The sequence below is a fragment of the Saccoglossus kowalevskii genome, chromosome 21, assembly GCF_978046115.1.
Source record: "Saccoglossus kowalevskii chromosome 21, keSacKowa6.1, whole genome shotgun sequence".
NCBI classification, from domain to species: Eukaryota; Metazoa; Hemichordata; class Enteropneusta; family Harrimaniidae; genus Saccoglossus; species Saccoglossus kowalevskii.
The window spans coordinates 9,773,519-9,792,409 of NC_140661.1; the positions used below are offsets into that span (position 1 = coordinate 9,773,519).

At 33.1% G+C, this 18,891-nt stretch overlaps 1 protein-coding gene across 1 annotated transcript in view; it reads right to left on the bottom strand.

Moving 5' to 3' along the window:
* LOC100377036 (ralA-binding protein 1-like) overlaps positions 1-18,891 on the bottom strand; it is a 22,959-nt gene continuing 4,068 nt past the window's right edge. Inside the window, exons 2-14 of the mRNA XM_085495198.1 lie at positions 14,441-14,552; positions 12,565-12,848; positions 12,284-12,409; positions 11,636-11,839; positions 10,623-10,738; positions 10,102-10,229; positions 9,333-9,398; positions 7,018-7,099; positions 4,957-5,013; positions 3,962-4,169; positions 2,173-2,390; positions 1,236-1,298; positions 1-672 (exon numbers count right to left, since the gene is read on the bottom strand). Coding sequence (XP_085351324.1) covers positions 532-672; positions 1,236-1,298; positions 2,173-2,390; positions 3,962-4,169; positions 4,957-5,013; positions 7,018-7,099; positions 9,333-9,398; positions 10,102-10,229; positions 10,623-10,738; positions 11,636-11,839; positions 12,284-12,409; positions 12,565-12,848; positions 14,441-14,552 — 1,805 coding nt within the window. The 3' untranslated portion in view covers positions 1-531. The remainder of the gene's footprint in view (positions 673-1,235; positions 1,299-2,172; positions 2,391-3,961; positions 4,170-4,956; positions 5,014-7,017; positions 7,100-9,332; positions 9,399-10,101; positions 10,230-10,622; positions 10,739-11,635; positions 11,840-12,283; positions 12,410-12,564; positions 12,849-14,440; positions 14,553-18,891) is intronic.

Genomic DNA, 18,891 nt, shown 5'->3' on the forward strand with positions numbered 1-18,891 from the left:
TTTTACGATAAATTACTGGCAGTTTTAATATTTATTCAGTATATACGTGATTTGAAATAATAAGAAGAAAACAGAACACTTCATAACTCAAAGAATGCACAATATTACTGAATAATAATACTGAGTATTACTCCAAGATCTAGATGTTGGAGATTTCAACGATTCATACACAACTTATTTAATCCAGCAAAAACATTCTAGGCATAAACGTTTCCCCTAGAATATTCTGATTTGACTTACACTACAGGCTTAGATATTCTTAACTATGTGATATTAATGTCAATAAACATGGAAAAAATTTCTATGACACAAGTTATAGACACAACTGCACATAATAAAGCTTTGACTGTCATGAGCGACGGAAAAGAAGACAGCTTTTTAAATTTGCATCAATTTTGGTTTCCAAGAAAACTGGAACATTTAAAGTACATGCAAGACAAATAGTTCATGAGTTTCTTCGATCTTTGGTAAGAGTTCATCTGGTTTTCCTTGCAGTTTTCAATATCTCTGGTAAGAATTCTTCTGTTTTTTTCACACAGCAGTTTCCTCTGTTTCTGGTAAGACAGTAATATGGGAATCTTCAACTTCTTGGGAGTGCCTTATTTGCACTCTCAGACGCATACATGCTTCTTGTTCTTCATGAATTGCAACACACAACTCATTGTTTTTACACTGTAATGAAATAAATTAAATAAATATCTTAATTATATGTATATGTAATCACAGAAGAAAACATGTGTACGATATACATGTGGTGGTACTACATAAAGTCTGTGATTTATAATTTGCAAAACAATCAGTGTAAAATTGAGATTCAACAGATCATAAAGATATAAGTCTTTTGCAAAGCAACAAAAACTTCATCAGACAACATAATATGGTTTGTTCACCCAATAGTACCATCCACAATTTGAGAAACAGTAACTACTCTGATATTCTACCCATACTATTGAGCAATTGCAGTATTACCTATTCAGGTTAGTATCTTCAGTCCAATAATTGCTTTCCAAGCTTGGGTCAAAAGAGACACTGGTAATCAACTGATTATCAAATAAGCAGAACTACCTGATGCTCTCAACACTAAAAACAGATCGACAGGTGAGGACCAGAAGATGTTTCCAAGATATGTCAAATAATACTAGTATAAACTCGACAATCATCCTGAGAACGAAACTTTACAGTCGTCACTGTGAAAAGTTCAAAAGTTTCCCCAGACATTAGAGATATACACTCACATCTAAATCTTGATTCTCCTGGAGTAGATCTTGTAAAATTCTTTGAAGCTCTTCTTCGTTGTCCTGTTAATCAGATTTAAGGAAATATCTAGAACCAATGGTCGAGTTTGGGGTTTACTGCTACCATGTGCATGATACTGTCATATTATGTAAGCACATCTGGTCATCAGGAACAAGAAATCTTACTTTACCAGCTTCAATTTGGATTCACTGTGCTGTCAGAGTGGGCATTAATAACATTGAGATTTACAAGTTTCATGCAATACAACCAATAGCACTGAATGTTTCACTGACTACCATATCTAAAGAGATATAATTTGTATTTTCTGCAAACTATTGAATCAATGTAATATTGAATCAAAATTACCTCTAAAAAATAATTTTCTGTACAAAAACGTTATCTTTGCAGCTATTTTCATGCTATTATGATAAACCATTTGTAATGATATGTTATTATGTGTTCACTCATTTGATAGTACTAAGGTAATGTTGACTTAACAAGCCATGCATGGCACAGTCCACATTAGTAATCAAATTTAAGTTATATAGTTTTTTTATAGTAATATAGTATGAGTACTTGTCCATATTGAGAGATATGGCCTTGGAAGCGCATTCATTTAAACAAAATGGCCGCCAGCCAGCCATTTTGAATTCGATATGAAAAATAAAATGACGCGTACCATGGAACCCATAATCTCTGATGTATGTACCAAGTTTGAACAAAATCCATCTGTAAGCAGCCAAGAAATGCTTGATTTTGATGATTTTTCAGTACACAAATAGCCGCCATTTGGCCATCTTGAATCAGATCATAAAACAAATTGAATATAATTGGTCCAGGCACATCTAAGATACAGGTCCAGTCGCACAGAGGTCAACTCACGAGTCCTCGTTTTCAGACTACGTCAAAACGGAAACTAAAAATGACAGAGGATACATCTTCACTATCGGATGATTCTTCTGATGAAGTACTACTATAAGAACTGTTTGAAGAGTGCCCTCTCTCATCCTTGATTTCCAAGATTTCATTTTTCAGGCGTTCAACTTCATTTCTTTCATTTATTATCAGTTTCCTAAGTTCATCTCCTAGACTTATCATCTCTTCTTGTTCTGCCAGCAACTGACATTCTGTTTCTATCAGGTATTCAATACTCTCTGCAAGAACAGCAATATACACATATCATCTTTTTTTATTCATGGATACATTGATTCAATTGTACAACAATGACACACGAATCTTTTATATGACTAAAAAAGAATAGCAATCACTTATGAAAGCAGTTTTGCATTTATATACTCATACCCAAAAATTAAAAGTGAATGAGGCTCTTAAGGTAGAGATGCAGTTTACCTGACAGGTATTTTAATTAGTTAATTAGGAAACCATGATGACCTCCCTTGTCCACAAAACTATATATTTTCGGAAAGCTTATTGTATGAATTTTAATATTTTGTTAGTATTTTTTTTCATGGACACTGTAGTTTGAAATATGCACAAAAATGTGCTTTTTTGGTCAAAAGTGATTTTAAAAAAATTAGCTTCTAAACCATGCTTCTGTTCCCTGTAAAAATTGGTTTATGGGTACATCTGTTTACTATGAAGAAAGTGCCGTCTTGAAAACTGTCTACCAGTTGTCAATTTTGCACGGCAGCAGCTCAAATTTCACTACTTCAAGTTTATGCATAAATTACCACCCAGGCTAGTCTGTCAAAACCAAAACCAAAAACATGTCAATCATTTGTGACAATTTCAAAACAAAAGGCCAAAGCGTCTAGGAGCTATTTTTTTTAAAGTTCTGGGATGTGCACTAAAAAGAAGCTGAGATAATTGCTAATTTGCATAATAATTCACTCGGTAAGAAGTTTGCTAATGCTCATAATTAAAATGGCTGTAACAGTTCTAAATTTAAATGTATTATCGTTTTGTTAAAAGTTAAATATGGTGCATAATATGGAGTTCTCGTCATTTCTTTTTTTTCACCATGTTTCTTTTTTATTATTCATGTACAGCCTTGCTAAATCTTGCTAAGCATTCAAAAAAGAAAATGTTTGCACCTGTTATCTATATTTAAAAATCGTTTTTTGAGTATGTTCCACTATTCACAATTCTACAAGATTAACAGTCTATAGCCAAGACTGTTTGGATAATAAAAAGCACAAAAAAAGTTTCACTCCCAAGTGCCCACGAATCTGCATCTATACCTTAAGCCACTATGCCAATCCAATCCAGAACAAGTATGTGTAAATCAAATACCATATTTCTGCTACAAGTATGCATTTTGCTGTGCCATAATATCAATATTGCTTTTATAGATTTACTTTTCTAATCTGTTATATAGATTTGGGAAAATGTCTAATTAATGACTAAAGAGCCTAATTATTATGCATGAATTAGGTCTGTCGATTTTCCCATAATATTAAAGTTGTTTCCTCGGAATCCATTTAGTGGTTCTTAAAATATTAGTGGAAAAGCTAAAATTGGCTCATTATAATGTAAATTGGATCACTAATATGAACAGATAACAACCAAAACTGAAGTAATGCATGAATAAAGTTTCATTGAAATCTGATAAATGCTTCTTGAAATACAAGTGGAACAGTCAGACAAACATGTGTAAACAACATCCAGAATTCATAGTGTATTCATGTGCTGTGTTTTTCAGTTGCATGGAATTATGAATACAAACGACATGCAAACGTTTTAAACAGAATAATTTGATTCTCACCTTCCTCCTGCTCTGGTTCAATCTCAGTTTTGTTCTCTGGTTCACTTCCTGGCACTTCAACATCTTGTTTCTTTACTTCTTTTTCTGGTGTTTCCTCATTGGAAGCGACTTCTTCTTTTACAATCTCCTCTTGTTTACCTTTCTCATCCACTTCTTCAATTTTGACTTTGGTGAGTTTGGCCTCTTGTTGTTTCTTACTTTGACGTATCTGGAAAATATGACAGGGGTTTAGATTGTCATCATTAATGACTAGCAAAAATTGCTAATTTTGACAAGTAAGCATAAATTTAATCATTATTTAATATATCTAAGTATAACAGACTTAATTACTGCTTATTCAATTTTGTTGATTATGCTTCAATTTATATCACCACAAATTACATATTGACACGTTGACATGGTAAGTTTCACACACAAGTCCAACACTTACCAGGCGTTTAACGCAAACCAAAAATGTCAACCTTACTCTGGATAAGTATGTCACAGACTCAATGAGAAGGACAAAGCCAATTTGTTTTCATTCATTAGTGGCTGAAACTTAGGAGGGACCTTGGTTCGGGTATTTGTGTTCATCCAGGCTTGGTTGACATTGCGATATTACATTATGATGGGGAAATAGTCACATAGAGTGATCGCTAACATACAATATGGTTCACGTGGCAATGCTCAGTACATAAAGAAACACTGATAATCAATGCTGAGAACTGTCACCAGGCACACACAGAAAGAAAGAAAAAACATTCCATCCCATTTCATCTTGATAACCAATGATCATAAAATTATGGTATCATAGCTGTATTGAATTGGTCAATGTGCTTTTCATATTTCCAAGGTTACACGATATAACCATTCATATGGCATGGCATACAAGACCAAGTACTGACAACTCAGAGCTCCCCAATATGCAACAAATTGACTAAAAATTAAGCTACAATTATCCATGACAAGAACTTGATTGGCCAAAAACTCCCTGATTTGCAACAGTTAAATCATACCTTTCTTTTTAATGTAGTGACTATTCTTTGAACTTCCCACAGTTTCTCCTCAGTTTCCTGTCACAACAAAAGAAGAAATATTCCATTGACTGAAACCATTTAGTATAATATCATACACACAACCTGATCCCTGGAGATATTTTCATTTTTTGTCCAAAACCAATCAGGCGAATTTTACATTGATGATTTAAAGTGCCTGTGCAATGCCCACCCTCACGTTTCCCATTTTAGATCTGTGTCCCACTGAAAAGGGTAGTTATTGATTTTTTTGCTGCAAATGTATCCAAGTAAATTTGGGATATTTCTCGTGTTGTAGCCACGCCCACTGTTTCCGGATTTCCGACTCTCGCCGAAAGTGCGCCACCAAATGACAAAATGTGAGAGGAAGTCATACCTCTGAGCCGTAATAACACTGGTCGTTCAGTATACTTTTAAACGATATACATTTTTCGGTCGGCGTTTTTTCTTTTTTTTTGTCTATTTTATTTTCTTTTTGAGAGAGAGTTTTTAGATGTTGTGTTGTGGACAGTTGCAGTGAAACGTATAACCATAGTGTATGTATTCACATGTTTCTAATCGATCCGAAGGTGCGACATCACTTAACCTTAAACCTGGCGCAACACTTTTGAAAGAAATAGATTCCGGACCAGCCCATGATCACCGAGGCGGATTTCAGAAGAGAGAGAGAGACGTCCGGCAAGTGTTTCAAATCAGTAGACTTTTTTTGCGATTCTGATTATCGTTTTATAGAGACCATTTAGTCCCTGTTAAGTAAAAGGTAGCAATAATTTTGACAGTGACACGAAAACGAAGCGTCGGACAAACAGGAAATTACACAGCCCTTACACACTGTTAACTGTTTTCATTTTCGAAGGCTAAAAGTTTCTGAATTGTTTGGTGATTGGTGTTGAATGTCGAATTCACACCTCTGTTCTTTTTTACCTCCATGCTTGCAGCTTGATCTGCGTAATAATTTATGAAATAAGAATCCGGGCTTGGTCAATATGTTTCTACCAAATAAAGTTTTAATACGATGTTATAATTATGACAATCACGCCATGGATCAAGCTAACTCGAATCCACTCTGAATTTATCTGTATGTGTGTCGATCTCGATTATTTTTGTTATCCAATTAAACGCCGCTTTTAACGCACTTGCCCTCGCCGTGACCCGACGCATTCACCTATTTCAACAAAATGTAAATTTATTTCCACACGGCTGTCATTTATTTAGTAACTGTGATTTGTCGTTTTTTTAATTATTTTATAGTGATCACTATTAATAGTCTAATGTTTAGAATGTCAAAATATGTTCTCTTTTATTTTAATTTTGAGAGTTTTACTCAGACGGTCGATGAAATAAAACAGTGTAGTGACGTGCCTAGTAACCTGCTAAATAACGATAATTCCATAATTTCATTATGGTCCATTCTTCCTCGACGAACAAGTACATAAGCGACAATATAGTCAAAGACGAGAAAACTGCACAAGAAATTTGCCTTATTTACACGTATCGGCAATGCAAGATGCCATGCGACTTCCCCTTCTGACGTCACAAGGGGAATTTCTGTATGCAAATGAGAAGCTAATGAGGAGCCTCGTTTTAAAATACACAAAAATAAAGTTGCCATAGACTGAGTTTAAAACACATTTTTTCACTTAAAAAAAATAATTCATGCTTAGAAACATAAAAATTAATAATATTTATGTATCAATTGATAATTTTAGGCGCGAAAATAGCAGCCATTTCACAGGCAATATTACAGTCAGATTTTTGAAGACATGCATGGTTTACATGCATTTCTATTGGAGATGCACTTCTACTAGTGCAAATATGATATACAGATTATTGTGATTCTGTTTATCAAATTCGTTATGTCAGATTTTCTATATTACAGGTAACCCTGAAATGCATAGTATTACAATAAATTTCAGTAAATTTGACAAGCTGAATGTATGCTTGTTATTTATGTTTAGTGTTACTATAACATTGAAACTATCTCGATTCACAACAGAATTCCTGATGCAGATATTTCACACTTGTGCCACTGACAATACTTACTGCATCCGCTAAGCCCTTGTTCATATCATCATGTAACTTGGCTAAAATAGCTTCCTGTCGGCTCATTTCCTCTTCTAATGTCCTGTGAGAGATCAACTGATTCTGTCAAAAAATCTATCTTTTGTAAACTTTCAAACATTTCCAAGTATTTTTGAGTACATTCAAAATATTTCTAAGTATCTTTTGTATACATTCAAACATTTCTAAGTATCTTTTGTGTACATTCAAACATTTCTGAGTATCTTTTGTGTACATTCAAACATTTCTGAGTATCTTTTGTGTACATTCAAACATTTCTAAGTATCTTTTGTGTACATTTAAACATTTCTGAGTATCTTTTGTGTACATTCAAACATTTCTGAGTATCTTTTGTGTACATTCAAACATTTCTGAGTATCTTTTGTGTACATTCAAACATTTCTGAGTATCTTTTGTGTACATTCAAACATTTCCAAGTATCTTTTGTGTACATTCAAACATTTCTGAGTATCTTTTGTGTACATTCAAACATTTCTGAGTATCTTTTGTGTACATTCAAACATTTCTGAGTATCTTTTGTGTACATTCAAACATTTCTGAGTATCTTTTGTGAGTATCTTTTGTATACATTCAAACATTTCTGAGTATCTTTTGTGTACATTCAAACATTTCTGAGTATCTTTTGTGTACATTCAAACATTTATGAGTATCTTTTGTGTACATTCAAACATTTCTAAGTATCTTTTGTGTAGATTCAAACATTTCTAAGTATCTTTTGTGTACATTCAAACATTTCTGAGTATCTTTTGTGTACATTCAAACATTTCTCAGTAAATTTTGTGTACATTCAAACATTTCTAAGTATCTTTTGTATACATTCAAACATTTCTAAGTATCTTTTGTGTACATTCAAACATTTCTGAGTATCTTTTGTGTACATTCAAACATTTCTGAGTATATTTTGTGTACATTCAAACATTTCTGAGTATCTTTTGTGTACATTCAAACATTTCTAAGTATCTTTTGTGTACATTTAAACATTTCTGAGTATCTTTTGTGTACATTCAAACATTTCTGAGTATTTTTTGTGTACATTCAAACATTTCTGAGTATCTTTTGTGTACATTCAAACATTTCTCAGTAAATTTTGTGTACATTCAAACATTTCTAAGTATCTTTTGTATACATTCAAACATTTCTAAGTATCTTTTGTGTACATTCAAACATTTCTGAGTATCTTTTGTGTACATTCAAACATTTCTGAGTATCTTTTGTGTACATTCAAACATTTCTGAGTATCTTTTGTGTACATTCAAACATTTCTAAGTGAATTTTGTGTACATTCAAACATTTCTAAGTATCTTTTGTGTATATTCAAACATTTCTAAGTGAATTTTGTGTACATTCAAACATTTCTAAGTATCTTTTGTGTATATTCAAACATTTCTGAGTATCTTTTGTGTATATTCAAACATTTTGAAGTATCTTTTGTGTACATTCAAACATTTCTGAGTATCTTTTGTGTACATTCAAACATTTCTAAGTGAATTTTGTGTACATTCAAACATTTCTAAGTATCTTTTGTGTATATTCAAACATTTCTGAGTATCTTTTGTGTACATTCAAACATTTCTAAGTGAATTTTGTGTACATTCAAACATTTCTAAGTATCTTTTGTGTATATTCAAACATTTCTGAGTATCTTTTGTGTACATTCAAACATTTCTGAGTATCTTTTGTGTACATTCAAACATTTCTAAGTGAATTTTGTGTACATTCAAACATTTCTAAGTATCTTTTGTGTACATTCAAACATTTCTAAGTGAATTTTGTGTACATTCAAACATTTCTAAGTATCTTTTGTGTATATTCAAACATTTCTGAGTATCTTTTGTGTATATTCAAACATTTTGAAGTATCTTTTGTGTACATTCAAACATTTCTGAGTATTTTTTATGTACATTCAAACATTTCTAAGTATCTTTTTAGTTCATTGAAACATTTCTAATTATACTTTCAAATGTTTATATTTAAAGGTCAATATATACTTAAAGGGCGATGGTCGTCGCACTGTACATGTGCGAGACTTGTGTTGATAAACATTATGGAAATCACACGTATGAGTTTTGAACTGGGCACGACGTACACTGGCTGCTGCCTATTTCAAGTTCTCTCAATCACTAACAAAATTACCGAGTTGAAGCTTAGCAATGGATCAGTTTGTACTTGTTGATCTGCGGAACAGTTCACATGAGACCCATGTCTTGCACATGCACAGTGCTATGACCACTGCCCTTTAAGTATATATTGAGTACATTCACATGATAAATACTTACAATGCACTATCACTCGGTAACTCTAGAGATGTATGCGATGCCTGCCATCTCAAGGGTTTCACAGGTCTATAAATAAAAAAAAATTGAATCAATACATGGAGCTTAAAAACAATGATTAAAATGTTAAGTTCAATTGTTATAATTTTAAACCAGCAAATGACGGTATCAAATTAATGGTTCCTCTGAAAAGGTGGGTTGGACTCAACTTCTACATTTATTGCCACATCTGCTAAAACATTTGGTCAATTAAGAAACATATACATATAGACCATTATCCAAACTTCGCAAGACACTGTATTATATGTGAAATCAAATGTACAAACAAGACAAACAAAAGTTAGAGTGTTGCAGTGGCATCACAACATCGAATCGTTTTCAACAGATGCAGAAGATTTTTGGGAGGTATTTCATGTTTAATAACACGCTATAAACATATTTGATGATGATCAATTTTGATGAAGTAAGGGTATCTCAATGCCATCTATATTTAGATATCTCCCTTTTTTGAAGGAGCTGAAATATGACAATGCACATTGCAAAAAAGAACTTCAAGTTTAAAATCAAAATATTACATTTCGTAGCAGATGTTCGTTTCGGTTCATTCACTCAAAGCATAAGATGTTGTAGAAGTACTAAAAATCTATTGACATGTATAGCACTTCATTAATGACCTTAATGAAAGAAATTTCTAAATAGGATTTTGTTGCAGTATTAACTTGCAAATTTGCAAGTGTGTATATCTCAGCTTATGATATTTAATATAACTTACCTTTTAAGATTGACATCTTTGAATAATACAGTAGAGTGACTGAGTAAAACATTCAGTATTCTGTGACTTATACGCATAGTGGGACTTATTACAATGGAGACATTCTGTAAACTCATTTTATTGTCTTCCTAGACAAGAAAAAAAAACAATGTGAAAATGAAGTATATTATTACCAGAGGCGGCGGCATGACATTTTGCATGAGGGAAACGAGATCTGCTCACCAACTTTACTAGAGGTCCAGGGGCATGCTCCCCCTTAACAATTTTTATATCTAGACCCTCTGAAACGCTATTTCCTGCATTTTGAGGGGCAATTTTTGCTGACACAAAGGGTTCCAGCTTGATTCTGGAGGGGCGACACCCCCTAACATTTTTTTCGAGGGGGCAACTTCCCCTCTGCCCAGCCTGTGCCACCGCCACTGATTACAATGGAGACATTCTCTAAAGCTATTATATTGTTTTCTTTGAAATAAGAGAACAATGTGAAAGTATATACAATATAATAATACATATGTACTAACCTCAATAATATGTGTCATATGCACAATAATCCATGATAACAACGTTCTATTATATACAGGTAGTTGACCTAACAGCTGCTTAAATCCTTCAAGTTTCAGAGCTTCATCTTGTAATGCTAATAAACAACAAAAAATATCAATAGAAAATGTTCCTTTGGTGTTTCAGAGCAGTTTTGTGGTCAGGCGCCCTCTAGAGTCAGGTTTTAACTAATACCACCATTCGATGATTCCTATATGATTCATTTTTTTTTTTTGCTTTTTGTGATTACCATTATGGAAGCAAGCAACCTAACAGTCAAAATAGCTCCGCTGTCTTTGTAGAATGTCTTCCTCAAAACAAAGTTGATAATGTTCTGTCAAATCTGACAGAGGTCCACCCAAGGTATCAACATACCAAGTATCAAAGTAATTGAGCTGATAGTTTTCAAGAAGAAAACAAAAGTACTGAATTTTTTATGAAAAATGACAAAACTTTTGCTAAACAGTTAATTGATAATATCACCACAAAATGTACAAATCTGACATAGGTCTAACAACATACCATGTATCAAAACAATTGAGCTAGCAGTTTTCACGAAGTAGTCAAAAATATCATTTTTTTAACCAAAACTGACAAAAATATTTGCTAAAAATTTATAATTAATGGTATCACCATGGAATGAACAAATCTGACATAGGTCTACCTAAGATACCAACATTCCAAAGTGTCAAAGCAATTAAGCTTGTAGTTTTCAGGAAGAAGATGGAAATGTAATTGTTGACAGACGTCAAACTATGGACAATCACCTATATGACTAACTCCGCTTAGTCATCTATGATGACAGGAAAGCTAAAAAGAATGCTTTCACAACATGCAAATAATCAGTTCAAATAAATCATTTTCATGATGAGCTTCATCAGCAATACTGAGCAGAAACACTTGATAAACACCCAGGGCAATTGTGAGAATGATTATATGTACCGTACATTGCATGTATCTAATAGAACCAACACTTAAATGGGAACATCCATACCTGCCACTTCATCAAACTTTGGCATAAGAGGAAGTGTTAAGACAGGTTCAGGAATTTCTCGTAAATATTGTTTTAATAGCCCGGCCACCACATGTGGATCATAGTCTTCAAGGTTGACAGATTGTCCCTTGTCATAGCACTGTCTTAGTTGAGCAATCTGAGACTTCACTCCAGATAACCTGTATATCCCCTCAGTAGTTAAAGCTGAAGCAAAAAAAATTATTCATGTGAGTGCATTCAGTATTGATACCAGACTGCTGTTTTGCCTTAGATCCTATCTTCAAATATTTCAGGATTGCAGCTCATGTTTCAGTAGGTGACCATGACCATTGATTGCCCGTAAAAACAGGTGATACGGTGGGCATTTACAATGTGTGAATTACTACTTGTTTGTTCTTTCCTGCCTACTTGTCTATTTGAATGTAAAATGCAAACACCTGCTTTGTAGTCAAACATGAAACAACTGAGAACACTCAAGCTTTAAGTGTTCATGCATTGAATATGTGGGGGTTTCTCATTCTCAAACACATTTCAAACTGTGGGGCTGCCAGACTTATCAGTAACAAGGTTACTTAAGTTCTGATATGAGTTTTGTTGTGTGTTCTCCAGAAACTTAAAGAGATTATAGATTTCTAATGTCATTCTTACCATTATTTTCAACAAAATCCACACAGTCTCTGACAACTGCAGGTAAGTCTACTCCATCATAGAGTTTACTTCTATCCACAGAGACAGACAGGGGCACACCAAATACAGCTTTGGGTGGTTTCACAACTAGAAGCAGAATAAATACATATTATTTTATCTAGGGCACTGAGGTAATACAGATTTTTTAGCAATCGATGCCGTCAATAGTATTTCCCATAATGCAATGTGTGGTGTGAGCTTCCATTTATGGTAAAGGGTGTGCTGGTGATAGAGCTGATTACCTGAAACCTCCTCAGTTGCGTCTACATACTGTTGAGATGATTTCTTTCTCTGTTTGTCTTTCTTTTCTGCTTTGCTTTCCTTTTCCCGCTCCTTCCTCTCTAATTTAATGTCTCTTTCCCGTCTGTCAGACTTACTAAACCGTTCTTTCTCTTTCTTCTCAGCTTTGCTTTCTTCTTTTTCTCGTTTCTTTGCTCTACTATCTTTTTCTCTTTCTTTCTCTTTAGTCTTATTTCCCAAACCTCTTCTGAAGATGCCTTTTGACTTTTTTGTTTTAGCTGGGCTCCTGTAACAATTATGATGGAAAAAATGCTTTGAGAGTAGTTCACATTCATTACTTCATGAGTACCAAGAATACCATTCATCAAACTCACTGGATATGCGTCTAGTATCAGGCATCTATACTCCTGTGCTTTTGATGCTCTGATTATTTAAAGCCGGGGAGTCGTCACCTGCGCATGCGTCAGATGGTCATAGCGTGTCATTGTTTACAAACAAGCATCTACCCATGAGCCGTTTTTTGCGTGTGTTGTTATCGTCGCTTGGGACTCGATTCCCACGCGTGCACAGGTGGTAACCCTCTCGTTTAACAGGCAGCGATTTCTTGCACAAAATACGAGTCCCATATTAACAAAGATGCCAATTTTGATTGTTGAGCAGATCAATGAATACAACTCATTCAACTAAGAAAATTCAGAGATGATTGGGATGCATCAAAGGACTCTAAACTGTCAAAGTCAGTATTTAGTTGCATACACTAACCAGAAAAAAAAATGCATTTATGCTTTAATACCAGAGAGCACATTTAATAGTGCGGAAATCACTTTTCATATTCACAAAGATCACATGCATGGCACAATGACTGTTGCCATTTATGAAATAACTAATTAAACCTTTGGTTATCATTGTTTTACACACCATAATGGCACAATATTTTGCAAATTCTTATGTATTCTTTTCAACTATTAATTTTGGACAAAACGGTTATAAATACCTATTTTCTGCAGGCCTAAATATTCAAAAACAAGCAGCCTATCGGCTGAGATAGCTCCGCTGTTAGAAATGCACATTTCAATTAAAGAACTGAAGACATCATCAGAAAATGAACAATATGTATAGTATCAAAGCAATCGGACTTACAGTTTTTAACAAGAAGTCGAAAATATCACTTTCTACCAAAAATTACAAAAATATTCACGAAAATTAGAGAATTGAAGACATCATCACAAAATGAACAAATCTGAGAGAGGTCCACATGTAGTACCTATATATGTAATATCAAAGCAATCGGACTTGTGGTTTTTAACAAGAAGTCGAAAATATCACTTTTTACCAAAAATTACAAAAATATTCACCAAAATTAGAGAATTGAAGATATCATCACAAAATGAACAAATCTGAGAGAGGTCCACATGTAGTACCTATATATGTAGTATCAAAGCAATTGGACTTGCGGTTTTTAACAAGAAGTCGAAAATATCACTTTTTACCAAAAATGACAAAAATATTCACCAAAATTAGAGAATTGAAGATATCAACATGAAATGAACAAACCTAAGAGAGGTCTACCCAAGGTACATATACACCAAGTATCAAAGCATTCAGGCTTGTAGTTTTCAAGAAGAAGTCGAAAAAGTAAAACATTGACACGGACGACGACGACGACGGACGACGACGGACAATCACTCATATGATAAGCTCCGCTCGACAAAGTCGACAGCGGAGCTAAAAATATGAAAAAAATGATGTGGTAATAATAACTAAATTTCACATTTAGTGAGAGTTAACTAAACTCCAAGCCTAGAAAGTTGTTTCTGTTTAAATAAATAAATGCAAAGTAATTCTAGACATAAAATAGAAAATAAAAGTGAATCGTACTTGTCCTCCTCCTCATCAGACACATCAGGAGCAAATGCTTTGTAGCCTTTGTCTTTTTTATGCTTGTCTTTTGGCTTCTTAACTTTCAAGAAATCACGTTCCTCGTCAGAATCTAAAATAAACGCAGTGAGGAGATATTATACATGCTGAATCAATGGTTCTTCCCTGTAAGTTTATACCTTCTAATGACGCAGGATAGACGAGTAAAAGCAATTAAATCTAAATATAGATTTTAAAGTCATTTATCATTTAAATTATTCCATACTGTGAAATATTTTATTTTTGCTTGGAATTAATTTTTGCTATTTTCGCTAAAGGAATGATTCAGTAAATATAAAATCCAGCAAATATACCTTTTTTTTTTTCTATATTTTACATTCAACTTGTCAAAATTCAGTGAAAAAAAATTCCATACAAAACGCCTGAAAAGTCTTTTCAGCAAAAATTAATTCCAGCTAAAATAAAGTATTGAAAGATGACCAGAGATCTATCTAAACAATATAGACACTGTAATCAGGGTGAGTCTCATTCACCCAATCATGCCACATATTATTAAATGCCTTGTTGCTAGAGGATGCAACTTAAAAGTACAATGTATTTCAAGGGAAAATGATGGTAAACAATTTGACAGAATGGAAGTTGGAAGTAGACCATTAAAAACTTGGGGTAGATTTGAAAAAAAAAAACAATCTGCAGATTTTCTATTCTATCTCCCCTTGTAGTGTTTCAAATGGCCAACCCCTAAATTCCCTGAATTCAAATTTGTCAGAATGCACAATTAGATTTCACTTTTCCTTTCCAAGAAAGGACAGCATGGCCAGGCCTATTTCCATGGAAACAGTTTTATTTTTCCCAATAGTATCAAACTGAAAATTGTGATGGAGAAACTAACTTGAAATCAAGAAAATATTTTAATACTGGTATTTTTAAATAATTCTGATATGAAATATTGTATATTCACTTTTATTCTGAAATAAAGTTTAATAATTAATAATAATAATTCAAGTTGTATTGATGGCAATAGACATGTGAATCTATAATAAATATATCAGTTACAGTTTTTGCAATGATTCAAGTGTCTAGCCAATAATTGAATATCACCAAGCCTTACTGTAGATTCAGTTGTGATTGAGTTTTCAGCATCTTAGTGTTTCGTCAGGTTCTTTCTAGATTGTTTTGTTCTTAGCTCACACACTCGATGCAGAATGGTGGGATGTATTATAGTAAAGACAGAGCAGTATAATTTGAGGAAGTTGTAACATTCAAGATTTCATTTTTGGCTAAGTTACTCGAAACTTCAGGGGGCTTTCAACTGGGTTTTGCCAACAACACAGCTTATTACTCAAAGGTTTACAAGACAAATAACTCCCCACATAACCCCACTTTCAATAGTGAAAGAGAAGTTTACATAGTACAGTAAAGTAAAAACATACTTACCATATTGCAGGATGTGTTTGGAATACATCATAATGCATGGTTTAAATTACTGCCTCATGCCAGGATAAAAAAAACAAAGGTATAACCCCCCACTGCCCACTAGAGGACACCCTCACATAGTGTAGAAACAAAGCTCCTACTGTCAAAAGGAAAATACTCACTGGCTTTAATTTTATAAAATTTTATGTAGCAGGATATTCACTAGGTTTTAAATTTTTTGCTTTGTGAAGGAAGCCATTATATGAAAACAAAAGTATAACCCCACCACCCACTAGAGGGCACCCTCACATAGTGTAGAAACACAGCTCCTACTGCTAAGGGGAAATACTCACTGGCTTTAATTTCAAAAAAATTGATGTGGCAGGAGCACTGGTTTGTAAAGGAAAATTTACAGAGAGTTAAAAACCCTATCAATAATTACTGGTGGGGCACATGTGCATGGAAAAGCAGTTTTGCAAGACTGCTATCAAATTTGCTACCTAAATTGCAAAACAGCTAACTGACATGTGGCCAACTGATAGGTTAATCTAAACAACTTAGTGTATGTCGCTTATTTGTAGGAGTACATTCAACCCTTCAGATTGGGCTAAAAAATTGCTTTAAAGGTTATGTTTATCAAACAAAAGTAAGAAAAAATGTATAGAATTTCTGTCTAAATCGACAGTTATTAACTACTTTGGCAATAAATCCAAACAAAAGTAATCCTCATAATTCACATACAATTGCATCTTTCAACCTTATGATATAAATGGTATGCCCAGTCTAGACTCTCTGTACATACTGAAACAGGAACAAACTCCAGGAATGGAGATGTTTCACGCCATTTTTTCAGACAAGTTACACGAATACACATTCGGTTTCAGCATTTATGAAATTAGCCATGATTTGATTTATAATGAAATATCAAAAAAAGAAACATGTTACAATTGGTATAGTCGTGTTTCTGCAGCACTTTGGTCCTGATAGGGCTTCGTCATATACACAGTAGCATCAGTGTACAGAACGGACCCTAATTCCACGGTGCCATCCTGTTAACAAAGTGTTAAAAGTGAAGAAAGTTTATATTTCTGTACACAGACTCATGAAACTGGCTGGAAGAACAAAATAAATTTGTTGATTTTGGCCAAGCAAATTGCCTTCAGGGGATGATTACATACTATTGGCTGAACAGCAACTTGACCTGTTTTGTCTTCATTTTTAAACATATTTTTGATAGCAATTTTGCAAAACTGCAGTTCCATGCACACATGCCCCACCAGTAAGCTTTACAAACCAGTAGTAGTACCCATATCACTCTATTCCACATTCCCACAAAGACTAGGATGTTGGTGGGTACAATGTTATTACTACTGCGTAAACTCCCATTTACTTAAATTGAAAATGTGCAATTTAAATTTGTTAAATATTTATGTAGAAAGTTATGTTACATTCCTCTTTGATCTTCTCTTTTTTTTATATAAAATTGTTAATTCTTCTAATTACTGCCATGCCCATAATTTACTTTTATGTTCCAAATAGGTGTGTGAGACGCAAACCATTTTTTAAACCTGACTGTGGATCAGTCAACTGCAGGAAGCATTCGTCACTTTTAATGTGTATGACATTATTAAATGACATTTCATTTAAATGTAATATTGATATTTTTTCATCTTTATATAGTTTTAAATCTGTACTATAAAATTATTTTTAATTTTATTTTGTTACTTTGTCATTTTGATGTATATTTGCTTATTCTTGTATTTGTATGGTTTATTTTTTCCAGTTCTGTTAATGGGTTTGCCCGTTGAACTGTGTATTGAATGAATAAATAAACTGTTAAGATATCAAAATTATGTACTGACATCTTGCAAAATGCATTATGAGAGTAAATTTTATTATTGAAGCAGCAGTACAATCTAGTGCCGTTGTTTATGCTGCAAGATTTTTTTCAAAGATTAGCATATTTTTAAAAAGTAAAATGAGTATTGACAGCATTTTAACTGTTTTCATTTTGAGAACAGATGAAATGTATTTTACATATTTGTGCAATAAACTGCAAGTCATTTCTGTAGTGCTAACTCAGTCGGGATCAGAATCTGGTCAAGGAACCTCACAAGTGTTTATGTTTGGCTAGAGATGTTACATTGTGATAAAAAAACAATGCATCGTTTACATTTTTATTAAAACTGATTTGATCAGTCAAAATGACGAAGTAATTTTTTGTTAAAACTTTATGATTTAAATCTTGTTGAAATTTTTACGGTATCCCATCAGTTTATCCTTCACCAGTGAATAACAGTACAGTAAATTTCATTTAGAATTGTCTAGAACAAATTATTTAATTTTTTAAGTTTCACCCCAAATGGTTAAGATTTCAAACGATCTATTATTCTGCAAGTGTTTTTGCTTTTACTTACTTGGCACATACCTTTCTAAATATTGTGCATTAAATAATACAAATTAGACACATGATTTCTAAATTGAGCATTCTGATTAAAATCTTAGAGAAACCCCTGTTTCTTATCATTCTTGTGCTTTGATCATTTTGATCAGCAGTGTCATAAATCTCAAAAATCTGACTTTAATATCAAAAGACATGGTATGAAAATTTGGAATAACATGCCTACTGAGTTAAGAAATTAAAACAACTTACAACTGTTTAAATATAAATATAAGAAATCCCTCACTGCTGGCTATTGATATTAAATATAATGTTTAAAATAATTAATATTTAATTATTTAATATTGTTAATTTTACTGGTATGTTTTTTGTGTATTTGATCTCTTTATTTGTATTTTTAAGTGCTATATTTTGTATATGGAACAAAACATATGTTACTATTGTTTAATTGATTTCAGTATACTTTTAGTATTATATTATTGCCACAAATTGAAGTGTTAACGATAAAAGCTTTTAGCTTCTAGTTAATTTCCTTCACATGCCACAACATTTTCTGCAGTATTGTATTTTTTTGGATGGATGGATGGATGGATGGATGGATGGATGGATGGATGGATGGATGGATGGATGGATG